We start from the raw sequence: 18,129 nt of genomic DNA, 5'->3' as shown, positions 1-18,129 counted from the left end.
CTGCAAAATCTGATCGGATGTAGTAGAACATCCTGGTTCTCTTGGGATACTGCATCTGACATACTATGTATTGGGACATACTAATTCTTTTTTGTCCCTACTAAATAGTATGATAGTATGAGTATTGGAACGCAGGGCCAGTGTATTTAAAGCCCAGTGTTTCCTCTGTTAAGTTGCCAGATGGTCATTAGCTATGTTTACATGGACGCAAATAATCGGAAGGCCAAATCAGGTTAAAAATGCTTCATGCACGTCAATCGGAAGATTGTGATCCGATACGGTCCATTCAGAAAGAAATTTCATTCCGAAAGAGAGAGGTGGTTTATGCCGATCATTATTCCGAACGGCGTCCATGTACACATCCATTCGGATCCTGTCTTCCTGGTTGGGGTAAAATTATCTCCACTGCGCATGTGTGTTACGTCAGCATGATGCGTTTCCGCCTTTGCGGCAGCCGGTCGTTTTTCGGCAAGCAGCAAACGGTCCAAAAGGTCCATATTAAAAAAAAAAAAAAAAAAAAAAAAAAAAAAACCCTACATAAACCGACACTGTGCCAGAGGGGAGGAAAATAAAATGTGAGAGGCACAAAGAGTGAATGAGCTGAGGACGTGCAGACAACGCGGCGTTTGTTTACAACACAGGCGGAAGTACAGCTTCTTCTTCTACTACTATGTCCAGAAAATCAGACAACTCCGCGCATGCCCAAATGATTTATTCTGATCAAACGCTCGGTGCATGTATACACACGTCATGATCGGATCATTTTATTTAGTGTACATGTAAACAGTGGATTTGGAATTTCCGATCAACCAAGGTTTAGATCGGATTGGAGAATTTTTGCGCATGTAAACATAGCTAATGTCTCCCTAGTGTTCACATGCTCTCCAACTTTTTGGTTGGAATGAAAACCTGCAGCCACTTGGCCCTCCAGGGCACCAGTTTAACAGCCCTGGATTATCCAAATGATGGTAAATATTTGCAGGGTGGTGCCATGCTGGTGAAAGAATCGGGAGATAAAGTCCATTTAGCACATTTTACTGAACACTCTGCTTAAACAGCTGTTACATCTGTGATGTGAATGGTGGGGTTGACTGTGGAACATGACCACCGTTGGGCCGACAGGGAGCCTAATGAGCTAATGAACATGAGCTGTGGCTGATTGCACTGCCTGTGGGACTCTGGGATTGAAATGAGGAGAGCCAGGTATTGTATTAGAGACTGGGGAGTCTGTTGTTGTGCGGTGCGGCTGCATTCACTCTGGGAACAGGAGGGTGTCGTTCGCAGCTGGTTGGGCTGCCAGCGATGAGGACAGGCACAGTAGGCAAGGGTTAATGTGTTCCAGTGCCAAGAAGGGATGTCTGCTGCCTCTTTTAGCTTGTTGGGGCTGGGGCTATATGAGTGCAAGCCACCATCACTCTCAACCTTTGTTGCCACCTCCAGCATGCCACTGTTGGCGTGCCCTGCCTGTCACCAGCTGTGCTATTTGACAAAGCCGTGGACACACATAGAGCATTTGCACATATGGTTTATAGGCTATATGTGTATTTTTTAGTTTGGGGACAGGAAGGAAATTTGGGGGGTGGGTTGAGGCTCATTCATGCTCACTGTTAAGTACGGATACAGAGAGCCTTCTATACGTACTCTGCATTCATTTTGTCTGTCTTCCTGCACGTTTTCGGAAGCTTACAGATAAGGACGAAACAGAGTAGGACCACTGCAAATTACAGGGGCTGTAGCCAATAGTTCAAGAGAGACCGGCCTCTGAACGAGACACAAAGACGTAAATCTCTCTCATTTGTAATATCAGAGGAAAAAATTCTCCACCCTCCTGTCATGATGTATTCAGTGACCTCACAGCATCTTTCTAGCAGGTCGATTATCACGACCTCTTCCACTGTCGCAATGCTTTTTGTTGTTAGAAACTTTGGACTCTGCGCTGCCCTCTCATGGATCAATTGCTTAACATCCATGCCAACGTACAGGAAGCATGGAAGCATGTGGGCAGAGACGTTCACAACGTTTCAAACGGACAAATTTATACAAAATCTGTGATGGTTTAATCATCGAGCCATTAAGTAGCCACTAAAAATATACTCAACTAAAAGTCAGAGGATTTATTATGATACTGAAACTTGGCCAACAAAAACAAGACTCACCAGTTATGTTTTGTCCTGGCTCGTAGGTGGCTTGGGAGACATTGATGTTGCACGGTGAAGCGGTGGTCTGTGGACAGGAACAGGATACAGAAATTGCTGTACATGCAAGTAGTTCATTGATAACTGCAGCGGTGTTCGGAGACGGTGCTGTGGTCGTGAGAGCTGAAGCGGTGGTCGGAGACGGTGCTGTGGTCGTGAGAGCTGAAGCGGTGGTCGGAGACGGTGCTGTGGTCGTGAGAGCTGAAGCGGTGGTCGGAGACGGTGCTGTGGTCGTGAGTGTTGCGGCGGTGTTCGGAGACGGTGCTGTGGTCATGAGAGCTGAAGTGGTGGTTGGAGATGGTGTTGTCGTCGTGAGAGCTGCAGCTGTTCTCCTCACTACAGTGCTCGGCACTGCAATCCAGTATGTATCAATACGAGTCATAAATGTTGCTCTGTGTGAAGACAGCAAAGATAGATCATGATCTATCTGAAGTTTAATGGGGAAATCCAATGCATGATGGTTTTTAGCTTTTTTATTTTAGGATTACAACTGTGTCTGTAGAATACCATCACAATTACAGTAACAAGAGACTGGACAAGTTGGACATTTTGGACTTTCACCAAGTGATGATGTTTAATAAAAGTTCCAGGAATTTGTACTTGGATTATGTCCTCTTTAATTTTGTGCTGCTATATGTAAGCTGGGGACAAAGACTTTGTACATACATTCTTTGTATTCCTTAGCCAATAAAACAAATGCTTTTCATGATTCTGGTAATTATGTGAGATGATGAAGATGTGCAAAAAGACTTACTTGAAAACAATGTTGCCCAGGGATTCTGCAGAACTTGCTGTCCAGATTACACTCACACTGGTCTTGCCTTGATTATTAGATTGCCTCACAGCACTGTCCTACAATAATGTCACAATAATCACTTATGAAATAATGTCAGTGCCAGTACATTGATGGAATTTGGACCTGAATCCAACACAAGTCACAAATTTGGCCAATTTTTTAGTTCCATTGTTTTTGTTTGTTTGTTTTTTGTTATTGCATTGAAATCGCTTTCACTGATAAATTCAGATTAAATTCAGGTTTTGCCCAGAATTACCTGACAAGTGTTCTAACACCCATTACTCAAGTTCATCCACACAATAAGCCATAATCTAAGAGTTACATATTTAGCTTATAAAGATATATAACTGTCACAGCCAAAACCCTGAAACCCAACCACAACAAAAAAATGCAAGATAATAAAAAGATATGTTTAAAAAATAATAATTTATTTCATCAATAAAATGAGTGTAAGTGCAGTGTATGTGTAAATTACTAACATGTTCCTTGTATAAAATACATTGTATAAAACTGTTGAAAAGATGCATAGGTCAAATATGTCTTTATATTAAATACACACCAATACTTAAGATGTCCTTTAAAGTAAGAAATACAATATTGTAAATGCAATTCTTATTTGCCACAAAATAAAAAGAAAAGGTATTACTGATCAATGCATTATAGCCATAAATGAGATAGATAGATACATGGTGAGGCAGAGCACTTACTACTCTTCTACTGTTCTACTTTGATCATCAGTATGAGGCTTTCTATATGGGTCTATTGCAAAGCACCATAACAATTTCATTATTAAATTTGCTGACAATACCACACTGTTGAGTCAGACTCACAACAACATTGAGGACACCTATTGGACTTAAGCTACTGATCTGATCCAGTGGTGTGCACTGCTAACAGTTTATTGAAAGCTTAGTCTGGTGCACACGGCCATGAAGGTGGTAGGAAAAAGTGACTATCAGACCTTGCAGTCTATTTACGAACAAACTGTTCTTAGGCAAGCCCAGAGGATAGTGACTGACCCATCCCATATTCTTCATTTAGAATATGACCCTCGGGCAGACGATATAGAGTCCCTCACTGTAAACTCAACCATTTTAAGAATTCATTCATCCCAACCTCCATCAAATTCTCCATCAAAACAATGCTGCTTGAGGCCGAAGTTTGTGCATTAATTTTTACAGTGTTTTTATTATGGTGATCTTTTGGCATGTATTATGTATGTATAGTGTATATATGGGTTATGTACACTACTGCTGGTGATGGTATGGCTGATGATGTATTGTTTGTTGTCATTGTGGCTGTCAAGGCATTTATGGTGCAGCTGCTGAGTCCAATACAAATTTCCCTGAGTGGGACAATAAAGTTTATCGTATCGTACCGTTATCTTGTCAAACCTAACCTAACCAAACTATTATTGACTACAGGAAGTGCGAAGCCAGCCTTGCCTCAGTATATATCAGTAGTATGATTTTTGAGATTGTTAACTCCATCTTTGTGGCCTACATGCACAGTTTTCATAACTGAAAAAGACTGGAAACAGCTTGATGGAGTCATTTAACAGGCTCCCAGAATAATAAAAAGTGACCTGCCACAGCTCACTTGGTCTATCACCAGTGTGTTAAGAGCTGTGAACCTGCCCCAACATTGGTAAACTGATATGGACAGCAAGTGTAAGCATACAAATATGATGATATGAAATGGGGTTTCCCCACGGAAAGATTTTGTGAAGTAATTGTGCTCACCTGTTTATTGTTACATGTCATGAGCGTTGCGTCTCCACTGGTCAAGATAAAACGTCCCACAGCAGCATTCTCTCCTTCTTCATGGGCTTCAAGTAAAAACCCAATGAATTGTCCAGTTCCCTCTAGGGTCACTGAAAAGAATTTTTTTAATAACAGAAGTCAGTTTTGGAATAGTAAGTGTGTGTTACATGAGTCTATGATCCACACACCATTTTCAAAACTTGTCCTGTGCTGTACTAGATCATTGTCTATTGAGGCTACTGTTGGTGAATACAACAGATGCAATGCGTTTCTCTGATGCTCTGTCAAATTCATGTTTTCATGTATTTTCTGTCCAGTTCCTGTTTTATTTTGTTATGTCTTCTCCTTGTGTTTTTGGTTACTTTTACTTCCTGTGCTGTTGAGCGTCTCATGTTTCACCTGTGCCTCCTTTCAGTCAGCTGAACCCCTCACCTTCAAGCAGAGGAAAGGGACTAATGAGTGAAATCACCTGGTGGAGTTTTTGGTTGGAATGAAAACCTGCAGCCACTTGGCCCTCCATGGCACCAGTTTAACAGCCCTGGATTATCCAAATGACGGTAAATATTTGCAGGGTGGTGCTATGTTGGTGAATGAATCAGGAGATAAAGTCCATTTAGCACATTTTACTGAACACTCTGCTTAAACAGCTGTTACATCTGTGATGTGAATGGTGGGGTTGACTGTGGAACATGACCACCGTTGGGCTGACAGGGAGCCTAATGAGCTAATGAACATGAGCTGTGGCTGATTGCACTGCCTGTGGGACTCTGGGACTGAAATGAGGAGAGCCAGGTATTGTATTAGAGACTGGGGAGTCTGTTGTTGTGCGGTGTGGCTGCATTCACTCTGGGAACAGAAGGGTGTCGTTCACAGCTGGTTGGGGCTGCCAGCGATGAGGATAGGCACGGTAGGCAAGGGTTAGTGTGTTCCAGTGCCAAGAAGGGATGTCTGCTGCCTCTTTTAGCTTGTTGGGGCTGGGGCTATATGAGTGCAAGCCACCATCACTCTCCAGCTTTGTTGCCACCTCCAGCATGCCACTGTTGGCGTGCCCTGCCTGTCACAAGCTGTGCTATTTGACAAAGCCGTGGACACACATAGAGCATTTGTACATATGGTTTATATGTGTATTTTTTAGTGTGGGGACAGGAAGGAAATTTGGGGGGTGGGTTGAGTTAAGGTGAGTTGAGGCTCATTCATGCTCACTGTTAAGTACGGATACAGAGAGCCTTCTATACGTACTCTGCATTCATTTTGTCTGTCTTCCTGCACGTTTTCGGAAGCTTACAGATAAGGACGAAACAGAGTAGAACCACTGCAAATTACAGGGGCTGTAGCCAATAGTTCAAGAGAGACCGGCCTCTGAACGAGACACAAAGAAGTAAATCTCTCCCATTGGTAATATCAGAGGAAAAAATTCTCCGCCCTCCTGTCGTGATGTATTCAGTGACCTCACAGCATCTTTCTAGCAGGTCGATTATCACGACCTCTTCCACTGTCGCAATGCTTTTTGTTGTTAGAAACTTTGGACTCTGCACTGCCCTCTCGTGGATTTATTGCTTAACATCCATGCCAACATACAGGAAGCATGGAAGCATGTGGGCAGAGACGTTTACAACGTTTCAAACGGACAAATTTATCCAAAATCTGTGATGGTTTAATCATCGAGCCATTAAGTAGCAACTAAAAATATACTCAACTAAAAGTCAGAGGATTTATTATGATACTGAAACTTGGCCAACAAAAACAAGACTCACCAGTTATGGTTTGTCCTGGCTCGTAGGTGGTTTGGGAGACACTGACCGTGAACGGTGAAGGGGTGGTCTGCCCTGGAGCAGTGTGTAAATTGAATCCATTTCCTGATGTAGGATCCAAATTGCCACACGACTGTGGAAAGAGATTGGATGCAAAACCCTCCACAAGGATGTAATTCCAAGATAAGATGAGGCAAAGGTAACTCAGCAGCATTGTACCACGGGGGATAACTCCTCAATGTGCCGACCAGGTGACGATGTACTGTAACACAACACATACGTGATCGGTTCAGAAATGCCTTTGTATGCTGCCTGTTTGTTTTTTGTTCTTGTTTGTTTGTTGTTGTTGTTTACGAGGTAGCAGCCCGGGTATTCCCTTGAGATTTAACTAGTGTTTTAACCCACCTGTTACCTTCAAACATCACTTTTTAATAATAACAATAATAAAAAGTACAACAAGAAAACAAATACATACACTACCCTTGGCCTATTGCTTTTTGGTGGCAAGGAGCCGCAGGGGTGATAAGGCCTATCACACCCTGGGCCCTTGGCCGTATAGCTCAGGCAATGTACTGAGCCTGTTGTTATTTTATGTTACTGTATTTTATTAGCGCTATCACTCTCAATTTCTATTTCCCTTTTTATTGACTGTTTTTATTGTTTTAAATTGTGTCTTGTTGCTTTTAATGTCTCTGTAAAGCACTTTGAATTACCTTGTGTTGAATTGTGCTATACAAATAAACTTACCTTGCCTACAATACAATACAATAAATACACTCTATTATCAGCATAGGGTAGGGGAAAATCATACAAAATCCACAATAATGAGTTTTTAACAGACTTAAAAGAGGAAACTGATATGGCAACCCTGAGCTTCAAACAATCCTCCAGTAATGCCACATTACACTCCACATCTCTTAACCACAGGACCATTTATCCAGATATTACTTTGAGTGAAGCTTTAAAATCACTCTAAAACCAGTCTTCAGTTTCATTTAGCTACATAATACAAGTGATTTGCTCTGTAGACAAATATCTCAACAGTAAAATGTATTGATCTATAAAAGAATGATATAACTTACAATTTGTGGCGACAGTAGGTTGACCAAAGCTGCTTCACTGCGATCAGCTGTGTAACAAGGAACAAATGAACTAGAGCTCACAAATAACATACGTCTCTCATTTCTCAGCTGTGTTTGGCAACTTCCTTGTTCCTGCAGACAAAAGACAGACTGACTCACCTGATATAAACTTTTTTTTTTTTTTTTTTTTAATGTCATGTGCTGGTGTAGGTGTGCTACACTCAGCATTTGTGTTTGTCTTTTTATTTTATAGTCTTTCATTTGATTTAATCCTGTCTATCAATTCTCTGTTTACTCCATCATTACAGCTAAAGACCAAACCTTTTCTGAACACAGTTTGGCCAAGGTGCAGCCAGTGGACAGTCAATATTCTGATGTTGTTTGTATATCAGCACTCTACATAAAGACCACAGCGTAACCAGTTTACCTATTTTGCTCTCAAAACAGGGTTACTCTATTATGATGTAAATATTTGACCATTTCAGTGTTGATCTTCGACACAAAAGACTTGACGTCATGAGACCCAAATTCAATACAATCATCAGTCAATCAAGGAGTAAATCAATCCCACCATCCATCCGACATCATTATATAGGCTAGCCCAGCGGTCCCTGACCCAGTCCTTAATTGGGTCAGGTGTGCAAAAGTAGACCAAAACCTGCAGGTCAGGAGGAGCTTGAGGACTGGGTTGGGGAGCACTGGGCTGGCACTTGTCACATAAATGCAATGCATTGCACTTTTACAGTTAAGCAAAGAGAGAAATTGTAATTCATCATAGGAATGACCAATGCCTATACAGCTTAACACACATGTAACTGAATATTCTTTTGCAGAGGAAGAAAAACTTCTCAATCACTAGACAGATGATGAGATAAAATCAAATAAAGAGCTATAAATAAAGAGCTTCTTTGGAAAAAAAGATAAGCTGGACAGGAATGTCTACAGATTTCCTCAGGCATGTCAGCAGACTCAGATGCAGTCTGTTCCCGTTGGGGGCAGAAAAGTGCAGTTTGAAGGTGCTATTCGGTTGTGAATCGTTCCCAACAAACCTCTTCACCCCTTAGAACTGAGGATTATGTCAGGTCATGTAGTCATGTCATTGTTTTCAGAAAGTGCTGCTGATTGAGTTTTTCAAATGTAGCCTCAATTTTTGATAGGTTGAGCTCTATAAACAAATACCCATTGTACTGGGGTGAAGGGAGACAGACATAACTAAGTATTAGATAGATAGTGACATAGATATTCACCACCAGCCATAAAATGAGGTCATAATAGGCAGTTTACCTCAGCAATAGCTATTCTTCACAGTCTTACAGTGGCTTTTTCTTGGAGACTGATGAGTCACATCAGGGAGTCTGTGTAAAAAAAAAAAAAAGAAAGAAAGAAAAGAAATAAAAAGCCTTCCTTTGTAATCCCACAGCTCTGACCCTTGACCTTTTATGTTGGTCTGGGAACTGAAGCTTATTCAACTGTTGGTCTAACTGTGCTAACTCTGGATAAAGGTGTCACATAATTCCTCAGAGGTTAATTTATCAATTGGTGTGTATGTGCTATAAAGATTTTGCAGCACACTTTCTGTCTGATGACAAAAACTCCCTGCTCACTGGAATTTCAAGACACTCCCAGCCTAGTGGAGGGACAAGTTTTGAGACACATGAATTACGCAAAGAAAGAAAAACAAATAATCTTTTCTCTAGAATCGGAGGCTGCCACGCCCCTCCTCTCTCCATTGTCGACATGCTGTTGGATGGCAGGAATGTGATCATGATGGGAGCCAAGGTTATTACAGTTAACTAAAACAAGACTTAAAAACCTGACTTTAGGGGAAAAAAAAAAAAAAAAACTAACTGAAAAGATACTATTTCTTCCAAAACTAACTAAAATAAAATAAAAATATGGAGAATATGTCTTTAGTTTTAGGTCAAATGTGTCAGCACAGCAAGCATGAGGAGGCATTGGTGTTTATGTTTACTAATATTGAAACTGATAAAAGCTAAACTGCATAAGCATTTTGAAATAATAAAAACTAAAGTGAAATGAGCAAACCCAAACTGAAACTAAACTGAACTGAAAACCAAAACTTGAAAATGGAATTTAAAAAAAAAAAAAAAAAATTGAAAATACAAAACTGAAATACCTCTGGGAGCGAGGCTGTGCTGGTCCGATGCTCTGTTCTGCTGAGTTGGAGAGGTTGCTGGGCTGCAGTCCCTTCCCCCACACACCATCTCTGGATAGGACAGTGCAGGTATTCTAACATTTTTGGGATTTAACTGACAACGTTATTTAGGATGACTTCTCTGGAATAACTGAAGTCAATGGATACTGACTTTAATGTTCCAAAAAGGGAAGAAAATGTCAGCAAAATGACTCCATACAGCTCATGCAGCATGAGCCCAGATTTCCAAAGTTGAAAAGACCTTTTTTTACAAACACAAATCTTCTTTATAGCCTTTGATAGCTAAACAATGCCAGGCGTAGATGTCCCGAGTGATAGTTTTCTTTAGGTAAAAAGACCTGGGACAGTTAGACCGAGACAGCAGATGGCTCCCGGTTATGCACCACACAAGTCAGATCCTTATAGAGTTGAAATTTGCTCTTATTTTACCAATGCAGTCCAAAAGAACCCCTGCATAACTGCTGCCGCTGTCCTTAACCTGCAGTCAGTTTGGAAATCTGTTTCACCCTCACATGAGAACCAGACCGCATGACAGTGTTAGGGTTAGGGTTAGTAATCTTCCACATAGGGCAGTTGTTAATTCACTCGTTCACATTTGTCCCATTAGACATGCTGGTTCCCTAAATGAGATACAGATTTTTTTTTTTTTTTTTTTTTTTTGTGTGTGAATGTGTGTGTATTTATAGAGATACTTAACCCATAATGCATAACTGCCTTAAATCCCTTGTGAGGAATGTTTTACTTGCAAGCCTTCATGGTAAACTCATATTCCAAAAACCATCTCCATCTCTGATCGAACTGATACAAATGGGCCCATAATTCTGCAAAACCCTCTCACGCATGGTCATGAAGCATCGATCCAATTTGCTCATCCAGTCAAACACTCCGGCTTGTACATGTAAGCCTCATGACCATGCATGAAAGGATTTTGCAGAAATGGTCTTTGCAGCAAGATTTGAGCAAAAATGTGTGTTTGGGAAGTACCGACTTGGATTATAACATTATGTCCCCCTCTTTTTTTTCACTCTCTCTCACTGTATCAGCTGGCAGGCATTTTTGGAAAATGAGTTTTCCATGAAGGCTTGCAGACAAAGTTTTCCTTCATCAGGGTTTGACGGCAGCACACAGTGAGTGCTGGATCCAATAATTATACATTATAGATGAGGTCTAACTTTAACTATTGGATTATCTGGCCACCTTGGATAGGATGTGGAATCCTGGAATCCTTGGTTCCACCAACCAACTTCATAGTTCAACTTTGAATCTTCACTGTTCACAGTGGCAATGCACTGTTATTGGAGTTTTGTGCAAGCCCTGGATTAGCCATGATAAATACCATGATCCAAAAATGTGGCATCAGAGTCAGCTTTCAGCAGTTCATCACACTTGGTGCTGAGGTGGGTTTACTGCTCCTTCCTTCTTTCCTTCCTTCCTTCCTTCCTTCCTTCCTTCCTTCCTTCCTTCCTTCCTTCCTTCCTTCCTTCCAGGCTTTTGACATCTATTCCTATCGCCTAGTGGCTCTTAACCAGTCAAACATTACCCAAGGAACTTCTGGTTAGCCTGGCACTTAAAAGCCTTAGTAGCTGATCTGAAAAGCCATTGCTGAGTTTTCAAACATCACAAATATGGTTGACAAACTGAGGGATTGCCAAGCCGTCATCAGAGTATTTAATGTGAATGAAAACTCCTCGTACAGTAGAGATGAATGTTGACCCAAATCAGTCAGTGCAAATTAGGAAATAGGCTCAGAAGCATCATAGAGCAGGTGCAACTGGTTCAATTGCCAGGTGATACTTGTCACTGTATCAACCCGCACTTTGAAGGTAGTCATGTGCCACGGGTACTCTGAGTCACCGAGTTCATCCATGCACATCAGTCATCAAAAAGAAAACACAATGTCACATTTGTATTTCTTTGAGTGACATAATGCTTTGATTATGGTGGGGAATGATAAAGCGAGGTCATCCTTGTTCTTAATGGAATGAGGATTCATTCTTTGACCAACATGGTGAACGGTCATGTATTGTAATTTAAGCCTTATTGTGACATTATTTTATTTACACTGCAATGATTTCAAAGTTAAGGATGACCGATGGCCTTAACATGATTATGCAGAGTAACTTGCAACTTTTTCCGGGTGTTTTGCACCCACATAAAGAATGTCAGAATGAAATGTGAGTTTACCTGATTGAGAGGTGAAAATTATTTGTGGAGTTTTTCTATTATAGTAATATTACTTAAAGCAACTGGTAATGAAACAGTCTCAGTTTAATACTGATGCCACTCACTCATGTCACAGTTCCACGCTTTACTGTGTTTACCATTGCTCTGACTCAGATTCCATGACTTTTCCGTTTTCCCTCCCATGCACAAAATATCCTTATTGCAGTTTTTCATTTTGCTGTGTCTTTTTACATGAAGCTACACCAAACTTTTGAGGGTTTGCTGTTTCTCTCATCTGCTGTGCTGATGTATTTCTTTGTTGTTTTCACAGTTCCAATAGAGTTCTTGTGTGAACAAAGTGTTCTGAGATCTCATCTATATATGTCTATCCATCTATCTATATAGGCTACACACACATACATACAGACACACATACATGAATATCTGTATGTATGTACACTACCAGTCAAAAGTTTGTACACCCTTTCTCATTCAATGTTTTTTCTTCATTTTGACTATTTTCTACATTGTAGATACATACTGAAGACATCAAATATATGAAGCAAGATATATGGAATTATGTAGCAAAGAAAAACATTTTAAATAACTCAAAATATATTTTAGATTTTAGATTCCTCAAAGTAGCCACCCTTTGCTTTGTTGACAGTGCTGCAAACCCTTGGCCTTCTCTCAGTGAGCTTCATGATGTAGTCACCTGAAATGGGAAATTCCCACGTTACAGCAGCAGCATCAATAAAAACAAAAAAAAACAAACAAACAAACAAAAGAAAACATAAAATAAAATTAAAATTAAGAAGTATATACAATAGAGACTAAATATACTAAATATATATACTAAAGACAATAAGGGCTAAGTATATACAATAAACTAACTTAAGAATATGAGATGTTGAAATGTGAGATATACCGATGGTAATAATAAATATGAAAAATGAAATATACAGATAGTAGATAGTATGGAACAGGGTAAGCTTGAAACCATGAAAAACAGGAAACCAAGTGGCAGAAACCGACACCCAGTATTGGGATTCGGGAACTGTCTGACTTGATTCAGACCCATGGAATCACCACTTCCAATAAATAAACAGCTAAGGTGCTGGGTGATGGATAATAAATAAACAGTTAAGGTGCTGAATAATGGATAATAAAATAAAATAAACAAGTAAGGTGCTGAGTAGTGGATAATAAATAAACAAACAATTAAAGTGCTGAGTAGTGGAGTGTTAAAAACAGAACTATACTGCAGAGAGTTGTGAGTCTCTGTCAGACAGGTGTGAGTTATTGTACAGTGTGATGGATTGTGGCAGGAATGATTTCCTGTATCTGTGCCTTGTCAGGGTTCCTTTGTGGAAATTCTTGCCTTCTTTTTGGGGTTGGGATCATCAGTTGTGTTGTGCAGAAGTCAGGTTGGTACACAGCCCCGACAGCCCTATTTGACAACTGTTAGAATTCATATTATGGCAAGAACCAATCAGCTAAGTAAAGAAAAACAATGTTTAGTTGGACCATCATTTTTTTTTTTTTTTTTTTGCAATAGGACAATGACCCCAAACACACCTCCAGGCTGTGTAAGGGCTATTTGCCAAGAAGGAGAGTGATGGAGTGCTGTGCCAGATGACCTGGCCTCCACAGTCACCGGACCTGAACCCAATCGAGATGGTTTGGAAGGGATGTTATTTACCTTTGACAGTTTCAGAGGTAACTTCCTCCTTCCTCAGAAAGTGTCCAATTGACCAACTGACTCTGAGGAAGGAGGAAGTTACCTCCGAAATTGTCAAAGGTTAATAACATCCCATTTAGTTTATGTCTGACCAAAAGAAACAAAAGCGTATTGTTAGTGAAAAGGAAGACATGATGAATGTGTTCGAACTGAGATGGTTTGGGATGAGATGGACTGCAGAGTGAAGGCAAAAGGCCCAACAAGTGCTCAGCATCTGTGGGAACTCCTTCAAGACTGTTGGAAAACCATTTCAGGTGACTACCTCATGAAGCTCACTGAGAGAATGCCAAGAGTGTGCAAGGCAGTAATCAAAGCAAAGGGTGGCTATTTTGAACAATCTAAAATATAAAACCTGTTTTGAGTTATTTCACACTTTTTTGTTAACTACATAATTCCATATGTGTTCATTCATAGTTTTGATGCCTTCAGTGAGAATCTACAGTGTAAATAGTCATGAATGAATGAGTAATGAAAATAAAGAAAAAACTTTAAATGAGAAGATGTGTCCAAACTTTTGACTGGTAGTGTATGTACTTGTAGAGCAGAAAACAGATCCCCTTTGAGCTGAGGAATGAGGCTGTTTCATTTATAAATAAGTATTTGTGAAAACACCATGTTCTTTGTTTCTTTCTTTTTTAGTTTTTCATTTGTATTCCTTTTTCTTTTTTTTTTGTGATTAATGCAATAACCCATAATGACCTTAAGGCGGCACTGTGGAGCTACTGCTGTCGATAAGTAAATTAAACCCCATTCCTCAACGCACATAGGCCCCTTCAGATCTAACCACAAGTTTCGTGCTAAAAATTGGCCAAGACATAGCAAGCAATATGTGAGGCCCTCTATTATAGAGAGCTAAATCAATGACAGAGGCAAGGAACAATAACGCAGAGATGTGGCTTCATTTTTACCTCTTACAAACATTGTAATAGGCCCGGATCATACGTGCTGTGAACATATAAGCTCTCTGACACAATGGCAGAGAGAAAACACAAAAAATAATAAATACAGCAAATACAAAGTTTGATTCCAGACTGGGATGTTGAGATGTGACTTAAATCCTTCATAACACTACGCTTGAGGCTGTGTATGTTAGATCTGTTGAAAGATGAAAGTGGATGAACAGAAATCTTGAACTTATACTAGGGACCTGACAATATATAGAGACATGATCCACAGCAGTAGTTTTCAAACTGGGGTCCAGGGATCCCTAGGGGTCCCTGAGAGGTTCCCAGGGTGTCCTCAGCAAAGTGTGGCCTAATTTATCACTACAATTTGACTATGACGTTATGTAAGACTGGTTTTAACTTTAAGTTTTAAGCTCACCACTTTGAATCTATTCCCCAGGTTTCTAGTACTACATCTAAACAATTCATTGCTTGATGCATCTAAAAATATCTTTTCATAGGGTCCCCTTGGGTGAATTTGCCCCAAACGGGGCTCTGGGGCATGAGTTTGAAAACCACTGTCACAGCGGGGGAGCAGGGCTGGCTGGGTGTAGTGGGTGGGGCTTGGACAGTAGAGGTGGGGCTGGCTGGGTATTAGGGGTGGGGATGAGAAGGGTGAGCTCCTCCCCTAACATTGCATGGAGCATCTCTGGGACTACACTGCAAAAACTCAAAATCTTACCAAGATTATTTGTCTTATTTCAAGTCAAAAATGTCTTATTTCTATTCAAAATATCTCATTACACTTAAAATAAGACATGATCACCTCAGAAGTAACTTGTTTTTAGACAATTGTCTCTTGTTTCAAGTGAAAATCTGCTTGAAACAAGTGAAAATTTGTTTGTTTCATTGGCAAAATTTGTATCTTGTTTCTAGCTCATTTTCACTTATTTCAAGTGAATTTTCACTTTTTCCACTGGCAAATTTTGCCAATCAAACAAACAAATTTTCACTTGTTTCAAGTGAAATTTCCCTCGAAACAAGTGAAAAATGTCTAAAAACAATTTACTTCTGAGGTGGTCATGTCTTATTTTAAGTGTAATTAGATATTTTGACTAGAAATAAGACATTTTTGACTTGAAATAAGACAAATAATCTTGGTAAGATTTTGCGTTTTTGCAGTGTATTAGTGCTGGTGACAGTAAATCCTGGTCCATAACAACGCACATACTGATACATCGCTCATACCAGCTATTATGCGGTGTATCATTAAAAATTTATTGAACATAATTTTCAATATAGTCCAGCAGCTACGTGCAATATTTTGATGGAATCGTGCACTTCATTGAATTCGTTGACACATTGAGTGATCCAGTGCCATTCCTGGGAATTGGTCGGAGTATCTACAAATTGATGATGTAACTTGTGTTACATCCCTTGCCACTGAGAAACAGGTAATCAGCACTCATCATTCTGCTTGCCTTTACATGTTTTGACACTGTGTCATCATTTGGAGGCAGGGGTAAGAAGACGACATGGGATACATGGAAGAACTTCAGTGATGTGACTCGTGCCTTCTGTGCCTTGGCTACCACACCAGATGTCGTAGATGACTGGATGAAGCCTCTTGAGTGATTTGTCGTATTGCTGAATGACCGCACTAGCAGCAAGGAATCACGGAAGCAGCTGTTGACCCAAAAAGGTAGAACGATTGGTAGACTCCCCCCAACACAAGCAGCACAACATACAAAGAGGGCAGCCTTCCAAACTGGTCACTGCTGGGGACAGGCCATGGTTGCAGTCCCTGAACTCCCCTCCCCAGGTGACTGGGGGTGGAAGAGGAAGGACACAGAATGAATGAATGAATGAATAATTTAACCCACTTTTTTACACCTGTAAAATGTGTCATGTGACAACAAAGTTGATTCTGATTCTGTCAGGTGGATGGGAAGTTCACTGGACCACACTACCAGAAGCAAGCCTGGCATGTCGCAACCTCCTCCACTGCGGTTGCAAAAAGGGGTGTTGTGGAAGATGCAAATGTGCCGAGGCAGCACTTCAGTGCACTGCCCTTTGCTACTGTGGTGGACTGTGTCATCATACGTAACTTTGTGTTGTCACACTTTCTTTCCTCTTTGGCTTTATTAAAAATGCCTTTAGGCTAAATGGTATCCTGTCTCTGTACTGCTGTATAGTTCCACTTTGGCTATTGCCATAACACACATGCATTTCATGGCATATCTGTCAACATCTTAGAAAACATGTACAGTATACTCTATACCGAAATACATATTTTGATGGTTTTTACTATTATTTAATTAACTGAATGCTGGAAATATGTAGTTAGGTAGTTCCTAGCATGTTGTAAATAGTACCATTGTATTCCTCATCCTTGAAAATGTAGGATTAGCCACCAGGATCAAGATCCTAGGTGGTCTAGAACCTGAGTTACAGGTAAAATCACAGCAGGTGTCAGCCATTTTGAAAAATGGTTGCCACGGTTACCACGGGACAAATCTGCGATGGCCCTATAGCCAAAAATTATCCTTAGGGCATGCTCTAACAGTGTGCCAAATTTCATGCTTGTATCGTGAAGTGCACGATTTTTCGCATAATATAAAAGGCATTTTAATTAAATAATTGCTTTGATGATTTGGAAGCCGTGATAACTTATGTCACAAACTCATTTTTCATGTTCATCCACTGCTTTTGTTGGAAAAATTAAACACTTGATTGAACATTAGTGATTGATTTTTTTTTTTTTTTATATTAATATGTAATTATATTGTTACTGCACATTACTGAACGTGAACATGAAATGTGACGGTGTAATGACTGGATCTTGTGTTTCTCTTTCCATAGCTCTGCTGATCATCGTGGGCGTGCTGTGTCTTGCCGTGCTATAAGGAGACAGTGAGGAAACTGCCCCACCGCGAATGAAGACAGGAGAACTTCCTTTGAAGATATTTATAAGACATACAACTGCAAAGAATATCACAGGAGAATCACACTCATTTTTCTGTCAAGTCACTGTAGGCTGAAGGAAAGGTATAAGGCAGGGGAAACAAACTGCATCTATTATGTTTTTTAGGTTCTGAAAGAAAGCAGCGGTAGTATATATTTTATGTGTAATCCAGAGGCTTTCAGTCCTGGTTCTTGGGAACTAGATCCCTGCTAGTTTTCTCTCCTGACACCTAGTTAACTGCAGCCACTTGGTTTCCCAAGTTTGAATTAGACACCTGCAGGTGGAGCCAGCAGGGTTAGTGAGTCATGAGGCTCAAGAGTGAAAACCGCTGCAGACACAACCTTAAGGCCATATTGCTGAAACCTCATCACTGTGACATTGTTGTAAATTTTCCAGAATTGCACTGTTTGTCAGTTTCTACAATACAATTTTTTTTTCTTTGTCAACAAACATAGCACTTAGAGATTTGTTTTCATATGACAGTAATGAAATGAGGAAGGATGTTTCTTTTTTTTAATTCTAATATCACTGTTTCTTTCTTGTTTACCCTTGGAATTCAAACAATTGGATGGTCCCATACACAAATAATAATAATACATGCCATTTATATAAT

The 18,129-nt window shown here is 40.2% G+C and overlaps 1 protein-coding gene and 1 long non-coding RNA gene across 2 annotated transcripts in view; both read right to left on the bottom strand.

Moving 5' to 3' along the window:
- Window positions 1–2,269: 2,269 nt before the first annotated feature.
- The window catches only part of LOC115376218 (mucin-2-like), a 31,845-nt gene continuing 15,985 nt past the window's right edge, over window positions 2,270–18,129 (bottom strand). Inside the window, exons 6-8 of the mRNA XM_030075708.1 lie at window positions 2,950–3,047; window positions 2,417–2,587; window positions 2,270–2,357 (exon numbers count right to left, since the gene is read on the bottom strand). Coding sequence (XP_029931568.1) covers window positions 2,270–2,357; window positions 2,417–2,587; window positions 2,950–3,047 — 357 coding nt within the window. The remainder of the gene's footprint in view (window positions 2,358–2,416; window positions 2,588–2,949; window positions 3,048–18,129) is intronic.
- Window positions 4,788–7,661, bottom strand: LOC115376762 (uncharacterized). The gene is made up of 3 exons (XR_003929852.1): window positions 7,588–7,661; window positions 6,509–6,767; window positions 4,788–4,864 (listed from the first exon to the last, which is right to left on the bottom strand). It is a non-coding gene; the product is annotated as an uncharacterized LOC115376762 (long non-coding RNA).

The sequence above is a fragment of the Myripristis murdjan genome, chromosome 18 (assembly GCF_902150065.1).
Source record: "Myripristis murdjan chromosome 18, fMyrMur1.1, whole genome shotgun sequence".
In the NCBI taxonomy this organism is placed as follows: domain Eukaryota; kingdom Metazoa; phylum Chordata; class Actinopteri; order Holocentriformes; family Holocentridae; genus Myripristis; species Myripristis murdjan.
The sequence above is the reverse complement of the archived record's forward strand: the minus strand, read 5'-3'. Positions and strand labels throughout refer to the sequence as shown.